An 18,845-nucleotide genomic window follows, 5' to 3' on the forward strand; every position below is an offset into this window, starting at 1 on the left:
AAATCAGGGCGAGGAGAGGGGAAAGCGCCAGTGTCCCCCGCGATGCGGAGCGGAGCGGCTGCGTGCACCCGCACTCCCGCCCGGCCTGGCCTGGCCCCTACAGCCGAGGGCGGGAGGCCCCGCGCAGCCTCGCCTCGCCCCGCCCCGCCCCGCCCGCCTCTTCCGAGTCTCCTTCATCCCCGAGCGAGGCCGCCAGAAGTTATCACATCTATCTAAGCAGGCAAGGGTTTGGTTTTTTGGAGGGTGAGTGTGATGTCTTTTACTAGACCAACTAACTAGCTCCTCACATGCTTTGGAGGAGGCCAGCTACCTTGGTGTGTTTGCATGGGCAAGTGTCACGGGTTACAGTTGTCTTCTTGGAGTGAAGAAGCAGCATCTGCCTTCACCCCTCATTCTTCCCTCAGTTGCTAACACAGTTTCCAGGGCAGGTTGTGGGCTTTTGGCTGAACAAGTTTCATGCAGTTGACTTCCACCTTGGCCGTTTGGTGCTTCGTCTGCTTGGTTCTAGTGCTTTGGGGTGTCTCTGTTTCAGTGTTTATCGCTTCTTTCTGTGCACGCTTGATTATGCGGTCTGTAGCCACAGCATGCTGCTGGTTGGTAGAAAGGGCAGGTATGGCCAGTACTTGCACCAGATGTTGCTTATAAGGTAACATGCCAGATGTGTGTGTTCTGTACAGAGTCCAAAGCCTGCTGGAGTGAATGGTGGGACTCCTATTGACTTCAGTGAGTTCAGAATAGACCCTAATCCTAGGTCAAATTATGCTCTCTGTTCTCAAGTTATCATTGTGTGAATAAGACCACTAACATTTGATCCAAAATGGAGCTAACCTGGAGACCAGGCAGAAGCTAAAGATCCCTTTCAAGCTGATGAGTTTTTGTTTGTTTGTTTTTTGAGTAGAAGCAGGGCTTATCCAGAGCTTATTGAAGTCAAGGGAAATTCTGTCATTGTGTTCGCTAGGCTCTGGATCGGGACATCAGGTCTTCCCAGAGCCAGGTCCATGACAAAGCTAGAATATCATGCAACCTGCAGCTATATTGATATCAGCTGGGAATATTCATGTTCATTATTTAATTTTCCCTTCATCTTATCTAAAACAGACTAACATACTTTTGTTTTGAAGTCATTGAGATTCAGAAACGAAACAGGTGCTGTGAGTCTAAAAGATTCTTACCATATGGACCAAGCAATTCTTCTGCTGTGTTTATTAGAATCTGTATTTCAGGTAAGAAATATTTTTCCTTTTTTGAATAAGAGATTGTAATTGAAATGAATTAAACTATGATATCTGGTTAGGCAATGATTATCATTCTAATATTAAAAATATATCATGATTTCTAGTAACTGCTATACAGCCCCAGCCTCATTGCTATTGAAGTAAGCAAGAGTTCTGCTGTTCTCTTTAATAGGAGCATGCTATAATTGGGTCCTATGAAAGGTGGTAAACTGGAGTCCAAGAACTTGGACCTGAGCCCACTGTTGGCAGTAACAAATCTCATTGATTTCAATGGGGATAAGATGCTAAATGAAGTTCAAGGTCATAGAATCAGAAGGAATCATAGAAGTCGAAAGGGATGTCAGGGTCCATTCCCATATACAAATTCAGGATTTGGTATTCATAAACCATCCCTTATAAGTATCCAACCGCTTCTTGAAAATTTCCAGTCAAGGAGATTCCACAAGTTCCTTAGGCAGCTTATCCCATCACCCTACTGTTCTTCCAGTTAGGATTTGTTTTGGATTTTGAGATTTGCTGTTGTTGTGTGCCCTGCCTTTTGTGGCAAGGGTAAACAAGGTTTCTGTCTTCTTGAATGTGGTATTTTGGATGTTTGAAAACTGTTATGTCCCCCCTTAATCTGCTTTGTTCCAAATTAAACATGATTAGTTCATTCAATCTTTCTTCACACTGACATTCTTTATAAGCCCTTTATCATATTTAGTTGCCTTTAGATCCTTTTCACTTTCTCTGCATCTTCCTTACAACCCTGTGCCAAAATTCTGATTCTCCGTAGAGTGGGCTAATATCTTCCCTGTTTTACATGCATTTGCTTTCTTGTGACAGCATCCCATTGCTAACTCATACCATGATCTACCGTAGCCCCCACATCCTTCTCAGCAGTATTACTGCTAACCAGTTGTTCTCCCTTCTGTAGCTGCACATTTGTTTTTTCCTTCTTCCCCAGGCTTAGCACCTTACTTTTGTCTTTGTTGAATTTCATTTTGTTGTCTATTGTCCAGTTTGCTAATTCTAATATAATAAAAGCCTTAGTCTGTCTATTCGTAATTATTTATTTCCACTTTGCTTGATTGTCTGAGACAACCAATTAGTGTGAGCGTTTAGACAGGAGCTGGTGACCACAGAGTGATGGAGTTGGGGGCGATGCCAGTGGTGCTGGCCTTGCCCCCTACAGCCTGAGGTGACAGTGGCGACTGAGAGGGTGCTGAGGTGAAAGTGGCTTCCGAATATGGAGCCCACAGCACTGCTGCAAGGCAAGGAGCTTCCCCTCCCCCTGCTTCAGCTGCGAGCAGGGCAGCATCTCTGGAGATGAGGAATTGGAGCCTGGTCCTTTTCCCCTGAAGTCACTGGCAACACTCCCTTCGACTGCAGCTTCTCTGCTGAGGAGAGAAGCTCTCTACATGATCAGATCCCAATTGCAGTTGACCATCATCTGATCAATGCTTCCAGCATCAGGAGCACACTGAAATCAAAGGTTTTGACTTAGACTTTTCTGACTCTGATTTTAGATCTTCCCTGAAACTCAGTGTTGGCTCTGCTATCTCTGGTTTCCCTGGCGTTCTGACTCAGCTGATTCTGATCTCAGATTCTCCTTGGAACTTGGCCCTGGCTCTCTAACCCCTGGCTCCTGACCTTGGTTTATATCTCGGATTATGTCTCTTGGATCTTCCTTTTTAGTTCGCCTGGAATTGGGTCCCACGCTCCCTGTTTCATTGACCCAGGCCCCAACCTGATGATTTGGTAATTTATGCCCCCATTCTGCTGACGCGCAGCTGCTTATGTGCTGGCCAAACCCTCACATCTTTCTTTCCTTAGATCTTTCTCTCTCTCTTTCTTCATGGTGACAAGTTTGCAAGACAGAACAGCTACTGTCATTTGTAGATTTGAAGTATGAACTGTTTCTTGGAAGGTTTGTCAGTTATAAGTGATACTAGGAAATTGCCCATCAAGAACGACAGGTGGGGACAGAGGGCTGCATCTGCTGCCCCCCCTGCCACTGCAGACCACTTCCCCACCTTCCCCACTATTGCTTCAGGTCAGGCCAGGCCAGGGCCAATTCCTTCCCCTGGGGTCATTTCCTCCCTCCCCTCCGCAGCTTCGGGCTGGGACCGGTCCCCTCCTCCCCACTGCCACTTCGGACCAAGTGGGGAGAGTGGGCTCCCCCCTGCCCGCTCTCCCCTTCCCTCTCCCCCCCGCCACTTCAGGCTGGAGCCACCCCTCGTCCATCACTGATGTTGCCTCAAGCTGCCCACTCCGCTGGCCTTGCTCCCCACTCTGTCACTCCATGGGCACCAGCTCCTGTTTGAATGATCGCACTCTGATTGGTTGTTTCAGACAACCAATCAGAGGTAAATAAAGTGTTACGGACAGACAGACTACGGCTTTTATAATATTAGAATTGTAGGATGCTGGTATTCTATGACAGTGCTGAACAAAAGCACATTGTTAGTGTGACAGGGGGCCTCCTCGGGGCCGAGCTCCACAGCCCGCCCCCTGTCTTGTGGGCAACCACCCGCCTATCTCGCCCGCCACGCCTTTGATGATAATTGATTCAATCTGATGTCAGTTAAGCAGGAGGCTGCCCATCTAGTGCCCTGATGCCAGGGGGCGCTCTCTGCGGCTCCTGCCTCCCCAATACCGCAGCCCAAGCCTCGCAGATGGCATCATGATGTTCACCTAGTCACCGGCTCCACACTGGGCCCCAGAATCTTCCGAACAGGACCCCTCTATGATCCTCTCCTATCAGGCGGCCTCTCCACCGTCATCCAGGCTACCTAGCCCCCCCGAAGCTACTTTCCCCTCTCGGGTGTGGTCCCCCCGGGACCTTCGGCCACTTGCCCTGGCCCACCTCCAGGCCAGTCAGGACCACAGGCCCCCGACTCTTGGGCGTCCCTCGCGGTGGGCCCCCAGCCCTTTTGACTCCCATAGTCCTGGCCCCAGCTTGGGCCAGTCGAGGGTACTCTCCCCTTCGGGCTGGGTCTCTAGCCACTCACTCGCATCCTCGGGCCTCACCGTGCTACTACTCCCTTTCTCCTAGGGGCAACCACAGCACCACGCCCTATACTCAGTCACGCTTTCGGGGTCCACCCTCTCTGGGCCCACACAACACTGGCCCTTCGGGCCCCCCAACAAACACAAGGGTAACCCACCCAGTGGTGGTGGGAGCTAGGGGTTAAGTCGCCCCGACCCACCTTTCACCGGGGTAGTAACTGGCCTGGCATTTCCTGGGGGCTCCCGCGCCACTGAGAGCCCCACCAGACCATCCACTCCCGGCAGGGTACAGTTTCAGGTCACGCCCAGAACCAGGAGCCTCCTGCCAACCCCTTGCAGCTCCCCCTTACCTCCGGGTGATCTCAGCAGCACTCCGGCCAGCCAATGTTGCTGTCTGGCCCCCAGCAGCCACACTGCCCTGCTTATATAGGCAGCCCTTGCCTCTAAAATGGTTGCCCTAGTCAGGCACCTGGAGGCTGCCAGCTCCAGGCCCTTAAAGTGGCAGACACACACAGTGCACTGCCACAGTTAGCTTAAAACCAAGGGAAAAAGTTGGAGGGGAAAGAGCTAAATCTATCTTTCCTTGAAGTGTTACCCATTGTATTAATTGATTATTATATCTCAGAGCAGATACTTTTATTCTTCAGAGTGCAGGGCTTCCACTAGATTGTTTTTCATAGTGGAGCCAATCTTCTTAAGTCCTCCAGTTTGCTATACGAGTATCTACAAAAAGACTCCATGGACACTGTCCTTTACAGCATAGATATCAATTTAACATCATTTTTTTTTATGCCCAAGAAATGACCAATGCCATTCCTATGAAATATAAACTGTGTTTTAAAAATAAATTAATGCCTTAAGAGATTTACAAAGTTATGTCCATTTGGTATTAGATGTGACAAATTATCTTAGAATAAGCTGGGTACATGTACTCACATATGGCAGAGCTGCACCTTTTTACTTTGTGTTCGTTTTTTACTCTAGTACATCATGATTCAGTGTAACACAAAGCAGTATATGAAAAAAATAGATTCAGATTTTATTTTTGAAGTGGAGTGTTTTCTGTTAGTTAAGACTCCAACTTTTTGAGCTACGTTTTGGTTTCTGGCTCATGGATGGCAAAAACAAATTTTGTCCTCAGTATTTATAAGAGGAATGGAATAAAAGTAGGTGAAGAGCTGAAATCTTTAAATAAGTATAAGATGTACATTATGTTATCTAGTAGTGACTGGCATCTCTGGCCTGTAGTCCTTTGAATTTTAGATGCATAGTTTGGTTTGAATTCTCAAATCCAAAACAAGTTCCTAAGGTTTTGGTTCTAAGTTGGATCCATTTTTCCCCCTGAATGGATGTAGCAAAACTCTTTAATTTCAAATGTCTTTAAAATGGTAGTAACAAAAGATTACCATCTGAAAATTAGCTAATCTCTGTAAGAAAGGATTAAGTGCCTGAGATCTGCCCAGTACAGGTAGGATGAGCTAGGAGATGAGGGATTCTCACTTCCTATGTGTTTCTATTCCTGATTATGGGGATATACAGATTGTAATGGCACAGGGTGTGCTCTATTACTCTTAGGGGCATGGGCAGCAGCAAGGCAGCCTGCAGCTGGTTCCAATCCCCAATTAGGCACAATTGCTGACTGGGAACAGGGCCCAGCTGTTCCTTATAAGCAGGGCCCTGAACAGCAAGGCCAGCAGTCTTGCTAGCAGCTGGGAGAACACCACCTGGCTGGAGTTGTTGCTTGTGACACCTTGAATGTACAGGGCAGGAGCTATGGGGATGGCTGGAGACTCCTGGTTCTGGGGCATGACCTAAAACTACTACAACCTGCTGGGACTGGTGGGTGTGGTGGGACTGCCAGTGGCGGGGCAATCTCCAGGAAATGCCACACCTGGGGCCTCCTCAGGGAAGGGCAAATATGGGGCCCCAGAAAGCCTCAGCCCCCACAGCCTTGCAGGTGACCCCATGGAGGGGAAAGGCCAGGAGAGCATACCCCAAAGGACAAAGCCAGGGCTCAGACTCACCGTGAGTTCTGAGGTGGGGTCCTGGCCAAGTGAAGGGGCAGAGATGTCGCGAGATCTGAGGCTGCACTAAGGGAGCCAGGAGAGGTGGGGCCTTGAGCCTACAGGAAGCTACGTGAGAAGCTCCTGGGGCAAAGGGATAAGGGAATTGTAGCCCAGTGTAGGGCAGGGGATAAGGCCCAGTGTAGGAAAGAGAATGGGGCTTGGAGCCCAGAGTTGCTGGGGCCTTGAAGCTCTGAACGGATAAGGGCTGGGAGCCCTGAGTGATGGACAGCAGGAGAGCCCAGTGTGAAGGCATGGGGACTATGAACTCCAGTGGGGAGTGAGAGTCCCATGTGAGACTCTGGAGCTTGGGTCCCTGTCTGAGGCACTGGAAGAACGTGGATGCCATCTGCAAGGCATGAGACATGGTACAGGAGAGCAGAGAGCCATGTACATAAGCCCTTGGCATCAGGACAAGTAAATAGGTAGCTTCCCACCTTATTGTCGTCATTCGATCATTATCATTTAAGGCGTGTCAGGCAAAGTAGGCAGGTGGTTTACCCAGAAACAAGTGGGCTGGCCAACAATTGGACCAGCCCCAGGACTTCCACTTGTTACACAGATACTGTGGGAGTTACTAAGACTAAACTGAACTCTGAACTGTGTTGATGAAGAAAGCCAGGGAATTTGAGATGTCGGGACACATGCCTTTAACATTTCATTTAAACCAAACCAATAAAACTTAAAAGGGTCAAACTCTTCTTTTCAGCCCTCATCTGAGTAAAAAACATACTATACCTTTAGCTTTGTTATTTGAGCTGGTAGGATAACAATTGCTAGCCAGCTTATTTGACCAAATTTATGGAGTATTTCGAAGTGATACAAATGGGCAGGCAATAGACCAGGTTTGGACCCAGCTAATATGATTTGCTGACATGTGAAGGGAAGGAAAAGAAGCAACACCCGTATTTGTAGAACTTACGAGAATTACAGAACTTTGGCAGACTGCATAGGTGGTCAGACACATATGGGTTGGACAGAATCTTACAGTAAATAGCAGTATTTAAATAGAACAAATTTAATATGATGGCATCCATTTTTTTTTTAAAGTTGCTTTTCTTTTAATGTATGCTGTGTTAAAAAGCAGTCGCAACCTTTATATTGCAGATTTCAAAGAGTCTAGACTGTGATCAAGTGAGAAGACCTACAAGACCAGTTTTGCTAGAGTGGTCTGAATTCCCAAAAGGAGAAAATCCAGAACTTTATGTTGTAACATATCAGCAAACAGATGACTTCCACAAAAAAGTAAACGGTGTATTTCATAATGCTGTATGGTGTAACTAGTAGTCAATTAATTTACATTAATCTCTTTTATTATAAAATAAGGGTCATTTCCCACTAGACTAATATCACATGGTTTAAGTGATCAAGTAAAAGTACAGCAAAATTAGACTAAATTTGGTAAGCACCTATGAGAGAAAATGTACTCTTTTCCCATAAAGCCAGTGGGATCCATCATGGATACAAGTGCCTTGCTGAAGAGGGTAGACTTGACCATTTCTTTAAAATTAAGCTTTATTGAATCATGGCCTGAATTTCAGGGGCTTTGTTTTTATTTCAAGCACACTGGCTTCTGAAGTTTGAATCTGGGCAGAATATGAGTGAGTTTTCTAATGGAAGAGTATGCATTACAAACTCAGAATAGTCAAATATATGTTATAGTTTCTGGATGGATTCAACTTTTTTTTGGCATGTTACAATATTTGATAAGTAACCTTTTTACTGCTTAGATGATTTTCATTAATTTGAGCTTTACTAATTACATTACTGATTACATCCAAAAATTCTTCCAAATTTCAGAATGTAGAAAATATTTCTACAGTTGTGTCTAAACCTCTGAATTCTATTCTGCTAGAAGAAAACAAAAGCTATGATGTTACAATAGAAGCATTAAAGAATGGGAAAATCTTGAGTGGAAAATCATTTAAGACACGTAAGTACTGTAACATGTACTTCCTGGCATCATCATAGGCAATCTTGTATTGAAGATTAGAGGAAAAGATGTGAGGTGAGGGAGGGGGGAGCCCTGATCTATTTCAGTGAATGCAATTTTGCAGTGAATTCCACAGGGCCAAAGTTCTACTCAAACTGTAAAGGAAGACTAACTTTGACTAAATTGCTTGGTTAACCAGTATTCGGGTGAAAGTTATGCATTGATTAATTTTTTGTACTCCTGTACAAAATACACCTTAGTAAGTGGATTTGGGTGATTCAGTGAGAAGAAATCGCCCACTGCTACTGGGCCAGTAGCAGTGGCTGATGGTGTTCCTGCTTTAGACCAGTTGAGAAGTATATTATATTTCCACTTGTCTGCTGCTGTTTTACCTTGTTTGGAAACCCCTCATCCAGCAGGAAGAAAGAAGCTGCTTGTAGTCCAGGGATCAGCAGGAAGATTTATTGGGCCAAGTCCTAGTATTGAAACTTGAGTGTTCAGCTAGTGTATGAAAAAGAGTTATTTCCTCAGCCCTAATAAGGAGTACAGGTCCATGCATTTTTAAAGGCCCCTGGCAAACATTACTCTAAAGACATGATTAACCTGTTAATTGCATCTTAATGAGTAATCTGACTGCAGTTTAGGCAATTAATGACATGACAAAACAGAAAACCAGCCACAAAATTATTCCACAAAATGTGAAATATTTTTGTGGCTGGTTTCTGTTGTACCTCAGATTAAATATATGGCAGGATCTTAGCCATATATCCTGATGCTGGCTGCATGACAGGGCTTAGTTGACAGCTCCCCTGTCTGGGCAGGCTGACAGTTGTATGGTGCAGTCCTGCATAGAGCTGCATGTGGCTGTTTTCAGGGTGCTGAGTCTGGGGGAACTCATCAGCTAGGCCAGGGTGCTGGGTTGTGGGGATCCCCCAGGGCTCCCTGCGACTTGTCAGGTTGACTGCCATTCCCCACAGCTCTTGACAAATCCCCAGTCCTGGTGTCTCCACATGCCAGGATATTTCAAAAACACATGTGCAGTCTAACTGCACGCATGGTTTTATGATATCCCTGGAGCATGGGGACCCTGAGTTTGGCAAACCTCTCCCTGATTGTGGGGCCCCGGCATGCCTGGATCTTAATAAACTGTGTACACATGAGGTTTTCTGATATCCTGGTTGATAGGGCTCTGGGACCAGCCTTGGGGCTGGGACCACAACTAGTTGATTGTTGGTCCTGGGCTCAGTTCTATACCAGTTCATGCCTGGCTACAGCCACGTGGCTTTCTGCTTGCCAGTTCAGAGGAAACCTGAGATCGTGAACCAGGGCTCCCCTTGCACTAGCAAGTAGTAATGGTACGATTGGAATCTGATATTGGATCCCAAAATCGCCTGTCCTGCCATGCACGTGTGGCATAATAGGCACAGTTGTTGGGATCGGGATCCCATCATACCAATAAATGAACATGTGTCAAGGGTCTAAATTTCTTAGGTAATTTAGGCAATAATTTCCTAAGCATAGTTTTTAAGATTTTCCAATTTCTTGCCAGCCTAGAAGTGAAAGACCAAGATCAAGAATTGTATTTAAATCTGTAGCATAAACATATGAAGAACTGACTCCTGGTTGCAGCATTCATTGTCGTTGATAGGAGTGGAGGGCACTTAGCAGTATTCAAGAGGTGCTCTACATTTTACAGGATTGTGCAGCTGGTGTGCTAGGGCACTTGGCCAACATATTTTCTTATTTATGGGAAGTGAACCTAGCTGCATTACAGAATGCACATTTTGATACTTACGGTATCTTTAATCTGTAGGCTTGGGGTTTTTTTGTACAGGCAACCCCTGCTTAGTGCTCTTTATTGGTTCCTGCAAAACTGAAAGTATTTGATGACCCAAGGCGGTGACTGCAATTGTTTTTAATGACCCAAGATGGTGATTGTGAGCGTTATAACGAAACTCACTGAGCGTTAAGTGAAATCAGGTATCAAATTCAAATGAGCATTATAGCGAAATAACTCTAAGTGAAAGAGTGTTAAGCTGGGGTTGCCTATACTGAATATAGTGATTTTCAGATTTATATTTATACATAGTTAAAATCAATTGAAGTAAAGATGGGTAGAATTGCCTTGTGGAACCCTTCTATTTTCAGCTAAACAGGAACATGTAGATTTCCCAATTGCAGTACATCCTTCAGAATGTCCTGAGTACAAAGAAAAAAATAAATATTAATATGCATTATTGTAAATATGACTAATTTTTTTTCTTGATGTATTAGGTGGAATCTCAGTGAACAACATCAAAACATTTGTGGCCATGACTACTGTATCTTTTAACTGGAGTATACTAGCTAATGACTTTTCAGTCTCAATTTCACTGAATAACATGTCACGGATTATGCAACAAAATGATGTCTTCTCTGAATGGGATAATTTAACATCTGCAACCTTGTATAGTTTTAAGTTTGAATTTAAACAACTGCTGCTCGAGTTTATAAGTGTGTCTCAAACACTGGATATTCAAGTTGAAACAGGTATATGCACTAGTTTACTGTCATCACAGTAATTAACAAGGTGACACTGAATGCTATGCAGAAGAGCTTACAGAAAATTGTAAATAATCTTCTATTGACACAGATTTTTAAATGAATACTGTTCACTGGTGCTTGTATATCTTTATGCCCGTTTTCTAAAAAAAAAACCCCAACAGACTATAAAAAACAGAATCTTATTGCCACAGATACTAGCAGAAAATATATTTCAAAAACAAATTCATGATTATGTATGGAAACAAAGTTGTACGTTTGTATGGGCACATATTTCCTTGTAAGTACTTAGTATACTTTTCTGATCCAAGACTACAACTCGGAAAAAATTCTAAGGAAAAGTAAATTTGTTGAAAAAAAAGATTTTGGGGGTGACAAATATTTTTAATTTAAGATAAACTTTGGTGATTGCTTTCAGCCAAAAATTAAGGGAGAAATATCAGACATTTGTAATATATCATTTCAACTTTTTTGATGAAATGTTGTTTTGGAAAATGCCAAAAAGTTTATTTCGGCATTTTGTTTATTTTGATGTTTTCAAAATTAAACTTTTTTCCTTTTTATTTCAAAGGGGCATATGTCATTTAAAAATTGACCTAAGTTAAAAAAAAAGAGTGGGGAGGGTTGGTTAAATTGTCCCAGGTCAAATAAAAATTAAAGATATCTTTAATTGAAAACTAGACTTGGATCTCTGTCCCAGTCCTAAAACAGGCATTTATTTCTGGGAATCTTTCCAGGAGAGGGAGCAGTACAGCTGTTCGGCCTGCAACTGCTCCCTGGCTCTCTCTCTCCACACCTTCCCCAGACCAGGGATTAGAAAGTGGTTACTCCGTTCCTCCCAGTTCTAGTGTGGGGGGCAGGAGGGACTGGAGTAGTGGAGCAAAACCCCTGCCCACCTTCCCACGTTCCGTACTGGGTATCCCCAGTTTGGAGAGCCGGTGGGGGTGGCTTCTGTATCACAGGCAAGACAGCTGGGCTATGAGCAGGAAGCTCTTAAAGTGTTCAAAGCTTGTGTTTAAAGATAGTGCTTGAAGTCCTTGGGAATGCAATGGAAGGAGCACTGGGGCAAAGCCCCTAGCCCGTTTTCCAGACCAGGGACAGCCTGGTTAGGAGAAGTGTCTGGGAGCATCATCCTGCTTCTCTCCCCCCGCCATTCGCTCCCAAAGCAGACTAATAGGGGAGTTTACAAGTGTTCTTTTTTGCCAGAGATTTTCTGTTGCAGGGGAGATCTTTCAAGTATCAACATGGAAGATTTTTCTCTGGAGTGAATATGTTTCTTTTGGAAGTAATTGAGTGCACTCCTGGTTTCTACTGGGAAAGCAGTGATTCTCCTAATGTCTCTAATAGAAACATTATGCATGGAGATGGGCACTGAAAGTAAAGAAGAGAAAATAAAGTGGCCAAGAATATTTTCATTGTTAGTTTCTAGGAAGAAGGACACTTCTTTTCAGCTTTTGGAAGTATCAGGATGGTGCATGTCTTAGCCTATAAATGTGCAAAAGTACATTTTTTTTAGATAGCATAAATAAAGATCAGAGAGGGACGTATCATATTCTACATAATATGTGGCAGATTTGATAACACAGCCGTGTACTGTGACTAGACTGCAATATTGAGCTACTAATGCTTTGAGTACTTTAACAGACTTTGGTCAAATGGGTAGAAATCTAACGGCAGTGGAATTATGCATAATTATGTAATATGCATAACTACATACATTTGTTAAGACTATCAGCTTTGCCAGTATTCAGAGAGGGTTTGGGTTGCATTTATGAATAATAATTTGAAACGGTGTCAGTTCTTTAATTTAATCATCTCTTTCTATTTTAAATCCTAACAGTTTAGCAGCACAAGAGTAACAATGACATGTGTTTAAGGAAGAACAATAAAGCCTTAAGGAAAATCCACAACCAGAATGTTATTTAAAACAAATGTTAGATGACATTAGTTTTTAAATTGCTTTTGTGACTTTACAATGAGCCTCTGATATTTGGTGTTTTTTCTTAAAGATCTAGGTACAAGAATCTTGATACTGCTGAGAAAAATCTGCTTTCTTAAAAAAAAAAAAAAAAAAGAAAGTGTTACTAGCACTCATTTATAATAGAAAGCCTGAAAATACAATTCACAGTTTTGGGAAAGCTCAGGATCCAGATAGTAACAAAAATTAAAAATACAACTTCTATTATTTACTAGAATTTTCTATTTTTTACAAAAGTTTATTGACTTTCAAAGGCCTGATTCATAGTTCCTGAAAGTTTGGGATCCACAATCCTGTTTTTTATTTAAACATGATAACAATCTATAAGTGTTTATAACATTTAAAAAAAAAATGTGGACTATAATGCAATCGTTATTGGTAGACTACTTTTTGGCAATAACATCTTTGCCCACTTATAGGTTTGTGTTCACAAGGATGGCTTGCATTCAAAGGCAGTTGCTATAAAATAAGCAGAGAAAGCAAACCATGGGGTATGGCACAACAAATCTGTGAATTATCTGCACTGGGGGCACATCTTGTTGACATAAAGACTGAAGAAGAAAATGCATTTATATCTTCTTACCTTCAGAGATTCAATAAAATAATCATTCTATGGACAGGACTTAATGACATGAAGGTCAGTATAGTTGATCTTTACTTGTATTTTCCTTATTAAAGTAGGTTTTTTGGCAGCAGGAGAACTTTAAAACTTACTGTTCTTTTTGGCAAAACCATTCACATTGGTCGTTTCCCTGGTCGTTTGAATCACTACAAAATGTAGACATCACACCGTAGCAATACTATGTTGTGATACAAACTCAGCATTATTGGCACTAAAAAGAAGTCTCTTGTGGTTTCGACTGTCTTGAAAGCTTTTTTCCCCTCAGTTGGCAGAGTTACAAGATTAAAGCATATCCTGTTTGTTTTTTTCAGAATGTCTGACTACTCAGCATCATTTCCAGAAATTATGTATAACTTTATCAGCAATACTGACTTATGAGTTAGATGATTGTCATTAACTTATTTTTATTATGATGTACCGCACTGTTACAATTGCTTTCTAGCTATTACTATGATTAGAGTTGTGTTCATAATTGATTTTGTTTTTTGGTCTGCTGCTGAAACAAAAAATGGTTCAATCTAACCAAAATGAATTTTATTTTTTGTTGCTTTTATTTCAGCGAGAAGGAAAAAAAATAACCCAAATCCAAACTTTTTGTTACATTTTGGACATCTTTAACAACATTGCCTTTCTCTTAAATCTACTTCTGCAGTGGTCAATGTACATGTTCAAGATGTGGAAAGCACAGATTCTGTTTATTCTCTGTTTTTCAGCTGCTGGACGGCACTTAGCCTAAGCTTTATCATGAGTGTCCTGACCAGTATGCTGCAAAGCATGGGTGTCAAACTCATTGGCTGTCCCATCCCTGGGGCCATATCTGGACCCCTGAAGCTCTTTGCAGACCATATCCAGACCCACCTCTGGTGGCCAGCTGAGCCATACCATGGGTTTGACAGGGGTTAGTACAGCTGTTGCTTGCCCCACTGCCACTGCAGTGCATCACCAATTGAGCTGTGTACCCCAGAATTCACCAGCCGGCCCACCCTCCAATTCCTGGTTCTTCCAGGAGCCTTGTGGGCTAGAAGAAACAACTGCATGTTGGATACCTTTGCTGTAAAGCATTTGGGCAAGGGTTGGTTTCAATCTCTCATGCTGTTTTGTGGACATATTGACATGCCTGCTCTGGCTCAGTGAATGTTTAATTATATGCAAAATGGTATATCATCAACAGGAGAAATTGAGAACATCCCTACCCCAGAAATTCCTATATTTTGCTCCATAGGGCTCTTTACTGGGATGGAGGAGATGGTTTAAATTGTTCTTCACAAAAAGAAGAAAATGAAGCCCAGGTCTCCCATATACTGGATGAACATCCTAATTGCCATGCTGCTGGGCAAAATGGAGTGACAGCTCTTCCTTCTCCCATTTTGTGAATCTAACACTGAATTTTTTTCAGCCAGTTATGCTGTGTTTTCAACAAAAATTCAGATATAGTTTTAGGCTGACCAAAGACCACTTTTTTCCTCACTGATTGTACTGTTAACTGAATCCCTCCAGCTCTAACAAATGTTCTAACAAAGATTCTTTGAAATTATTAATCATTTTACATTAACATCATACAAATTTACTGTAACATTCCAGCAATTCTCTGTAAATTTGGAGTGATAGCTACAATGCAAGTAAAAATGTATTTAATTCAGAATTATCCATGTAATTAATTTGCTTAAATAAGTGGAAAAAAATAATAGATGTTTCAAAGATGTCAGTAGAAAATCTGAACGGTAATAATTTAGCATTGTTGTTTAATTTGTTTAAAAATAATTTTAAATGGTTTTATTAATTAAAAATTACTTTTAAATAACTGCAGTTTTTCTTGCTATAGGAAGAAGGTCACCTCGTATGGACAGATGGATCTCCTTATCTTGGAAAAAATGACATTTCATCTTTATCAGTGATACCAGAGAATGAAACTGACTGTTATGCTTTTCAGCAAAATCCAACTGGTCCAAACTATTTCTTCACAGGATTTTTCTGCTTTTTATCTTTGCCATATATTTGTGAATATGAATGTAACTACATTTTTTTTGGTTTTTTTGGTTTTTACACATACCTGAAATATGTTTTTTCCCCATATAGTTAGATCTATGTAAATCTAACTTTAGATTTATGCCCCCCTGCCCAGCTAACTTTATCTGGAGGGGGCGCATAAATCTAAAATTAACCCCTGCTCCAGCACAGAACTCCCTCCTATCCTGAAGACAGCACTGGATTTGGGAAGGCGGGGATGGGGCTAGGGTAGAGGCAGACAGACAGGCATGGATCTAACATTTTAGAAAAAAGAACTTCCCATTTGTTAACGTTTCCTATTTTGGTGTTCTTTTTCAGTACCTCCTGTACCAGATAACTTCATGTTCTATGTGCAGGATATTCAGACAACGGAAGCTGTATTTGGTTGGAGTGATTTGAGGAACTGGCTCAAATCAGGATTTGAACTTATAATTAAATACTACCTTGATCATTTGGAACAACATATTCAAAGCTTGTCTCGATATACAACACATGCCAGAGTTGATCAGTTGTCTCCTGGACGCTTCTATAGATTTTTATTATCAGCAAGTAGCCCAAGCGGGGCATACACTAACTTAAGCCCCATTCTGCTGGTAGAAACAAGTGAGTTACAAAACATGCAGGAATAATAATCATGCATTTACTCTTTTCTTTTTTTTTAAGACCCTGTAGTTTATTTCAATATGCTTTCTATATAGAGATAATCAGAATCAAATCCTATATTCAAACACAGTCAGTGTCATGTGGTCAAAATCGTGTTCCCTATCCTATGCTATAATGCCTTACTCACTGGAACAGGTGGTACAAGGACTAAAAATTTTACATTGTACACAAGTAGAAAAAAGGCAGGCAAGTAAAAAACTTGGAATACTGTCAGCTGGCAGAATGATTACAAAGACAGTCAGGATTAAATGAAATGGCATGTGTTCTAATTCCAAAGTACAAGATTTGTTTTGGAAATAAAGCCATGCCCATATTGATACAAGAAAGGCAAAGATAGATTTTCATTGTTTGAATTACACTATGGATTTTTGACCCAATACACCAAACCAGTGGAGTATAGAGAAATTTATAGTTCATTTATTGTTGTCCTACCAAAAATCTAGCTGAACACACTAGTGAACACAAATGGGTCCTGCCAGTGGATAAAGGTGAATAATTCCCTTGAATCAAAAGATGAATCAAAGTGAAATATCATCAAGGAAAAATTAGCCCACAGACACAAGCATCATTTAAAAAAAGACTCAGTCTACCAAGACTGATAACTCAGAAAGAGGAGTGTGTTTTGCAACTCACCTTCGATCCAGATTCAGTCAGTTCATATCTTGATTTTTCAAGTATTATAGGCAACAATACTATAAAATATTAATATTGTATTTTTAATTACAAATCAATTTAAATTCTGATTCATGTTAAGTTCAATACCTTTTCAATAATCAGTGCTTTAGCTGTAAACATTAAATATAAGAAACAAATTTGATTAAGTGGTTCGAAGAAGAGAGTGCCATTATATTAAGAATTATCTGCTGTGGTCTGATGTTCAAAACTGATTTCAGGGACAAATTTTCCAAGTTCTTGCCTCTGTGATATTGAGCAAAACTAAAAAAATAGATCTAGCTATTAACAGTTCTAACAAGTGCTGTCAATAAATACATTCTAGTCTAGTGTTTAAGGAAAGTTAGGTCATATGAGCCAATTAAATATCATTGATTAATATTTTTACTACAACAGGTCAAGTCCTGGCTTCAAAGAATTCAGCCCAAGTTTTACCATTGATATCCAGGTCCAGGATTTTACTCAGTTTTTCTACATATAATCACTTAAGAAATACTGTTGTGTAGCTGTTTCTTTTTACCTTCTGTATTTGTGATTTTGTCATTTAATATGTTTATAAAAATAATTTTACTGTCACCATTTCTAGTGATACTTTTAAATAAAAAAATGGTAATCAGAGATGTCAGAAGCTTATTTCTTATTTTCCCTTTCTAATTGTTTTTTGTCAGGGCCATTACATTCTCAAAATTTAGAGGCTGTCCATGTCTCATCAACAGAAATACATTTACAGTGGGATCCTCCGCAGAACTCAACCAGTGCATCTTTTCATTACTATCTTGTCACCATTTTGGATGCTGAAACAAACAAATGGGAGAAGTTAGCAGTTGAAAAAATTAACACTTCAACAATAATTGGAAACCTCAAGCCTTTTCATCAGTATTATATATACTTACAGACTGTGGCTGAAAAAGGCTCTCTAAGCTGCAATGAGAAGACAATATTAATCACAACAGGTGATTACATATTTGTAGTTTTTTCTTTCCTATATTGAATATAACTATTATATACTGCTGTTTGTAATTAGTACTGTACATATATGGCCCATTTGAATGCATTTTGGGAAGTTAAGACATTTTCTTTTAAGCTTTCTTTTCACTCTCTCTAACATGCGGTAACTTTCCTAACAATTAGCACCTCCATTTTTATATTCTTCAGGGATCTATTTATTTACCTGTTAACTATATTGTTGTAGCTATTGTTGTTGTTGTTATTATTATTATGCATACATTTAATGACAGAAAAATAACTGAAATTCCTGTAATTGCTCTGTTTAATAGACATGATGGCAGATCAGTATTATGCCAATAGTCAGATTTTGATATATCCACTTACATTGTTTATTATTTTGTGCAAAATTCTATTTGAGTGTAAGTTTGTACTTGCAGAATAAGGGACGATTTATTGTGAACAAAGGTGGTAAAATGTTACTGTTACCTACTTTATTTTCTTCAATGACAAGCTGTCAGGCTTTGTGACTTGGATGTGTTATGTCTTGATTTTAGGGAGGCTTTCAATATGGTCTCCCATGATAACCTCATAACTAAGATAAGGAAGTACAGTCTAAATTAAACTACTGAAAAGTTGGTGTGCAACAGGATGGATTCTTGTGGCATACAAGAAAAGGTTGGAAGAACTGGGAAAAGGAAGATTGAAGAGGGATTTGATAATACACTTCAAGTACAAATAAGATTGTAATGGAGATGGGCATTAACTGTTCTTTGTGAATATTTTGAGGAGGCTAAAAAGTCTTATATTGCTATGAGGAAAATGTAGATTAGATATTAGGAAGGTCTTTCTAACAATGAGGGTGGCTCAGCACTGGAACAGATTACCCAAACAGGTTATGAATCTTTTGTCACTGGGAGTTTTTAAGTGCATGTTAGACTAACCATTGGCTGGGATGGATAGGACAGAAAGGATCCTGCAATGAACAGGAACTTAGACTAGCTAATCTCCTATGGTTCCTATTTTTCTATAATTATATGAGTCTAGCTATAAAAGGGCAATGGGAACAATTTTAATATAATGCCAGTAAAAATACAGTGATATAAATGATCAATTTAATGTATATGAGCCATATAAGAAAATGGGATGGAGACTTAACATTCAGAAGACTAATGTCCTGCATCAACAAGCTGCT

The 18,845-nt window shown here is 41.0% G+C and overlaps 1 protein-coding gene across 6 annotated transcripts in view; it reads left to right on the forward strand.

Moving 5' to 3' along the window:
• The first annotated feature begins 138 nt into the window (after window positions 1-138).
• PTPRQ (protein tyrosine phosphatase receptor type Q) overlaps window positions 139-18,845 on the forward strand; it is a 232,032-nt gene continuing 213,325 nt past the window's right edge. For 4 of the 6 annotated variants that reach the window (XM_019494047.2, XM_059726123.1, XM_059726124.1 and 1 more), the window contains exons 1-9: window positions 141-243; window positions 1,122-1,223; window positions 7,397-7,534; window positions 8,090-8,222; window positions 10,497-10,751; window positions 13,161-13,378; window positions 15,186-15,372; window positions 15,689-15,973; window positions 17,374-17,658. In XM_019494047.2, the coding sequence (XP_019349592.1) occupies window positions 1,176-1,223; window positions 7,397-7,534; window positions 8,090-8,222; window positions 10,497-10,751; window positions 13,161-13,378; window positions 15,186-15,372; window positions 15,689-15,973; window positions 17,374-17,658 (1,549 nt within the window). In that variant the 5' untranslated portion in view covers window positions 141-243; window positions 1,122-1,175. Of the gene's footprint in view, window positions 244-1,121; window positions 1,224-7,396; window positions 7,535-8,089; window positions 8,223-10,496; window positions 10,752-13,160; window positions 13,379-15,185; window positions 15,373-15,688; window positions 15,974-17,373; window positions 17,659-18,845 lie in introns of all 6 variants that reach the window. The other 2 variants (XR_009461626.1, XM_059726125.1) reach the window with 2 other exon arrangements.

The sequence above is a fragment of the Alligator mississippiensis genome, chromosome 4 (genome assembly GCF_030867095.1).
Source record: "Alligator mississippiensis isolate rAllMis1 chromosome 4, rAllMis1, whole genome shotgun sequence".
Taxonomy (NCBI): domain Eukaryota; kingdom Metazoa; phylum Chordata; order Crocodylia; family Alligatoridae; genus Alligator; species Alligator mississippiensis.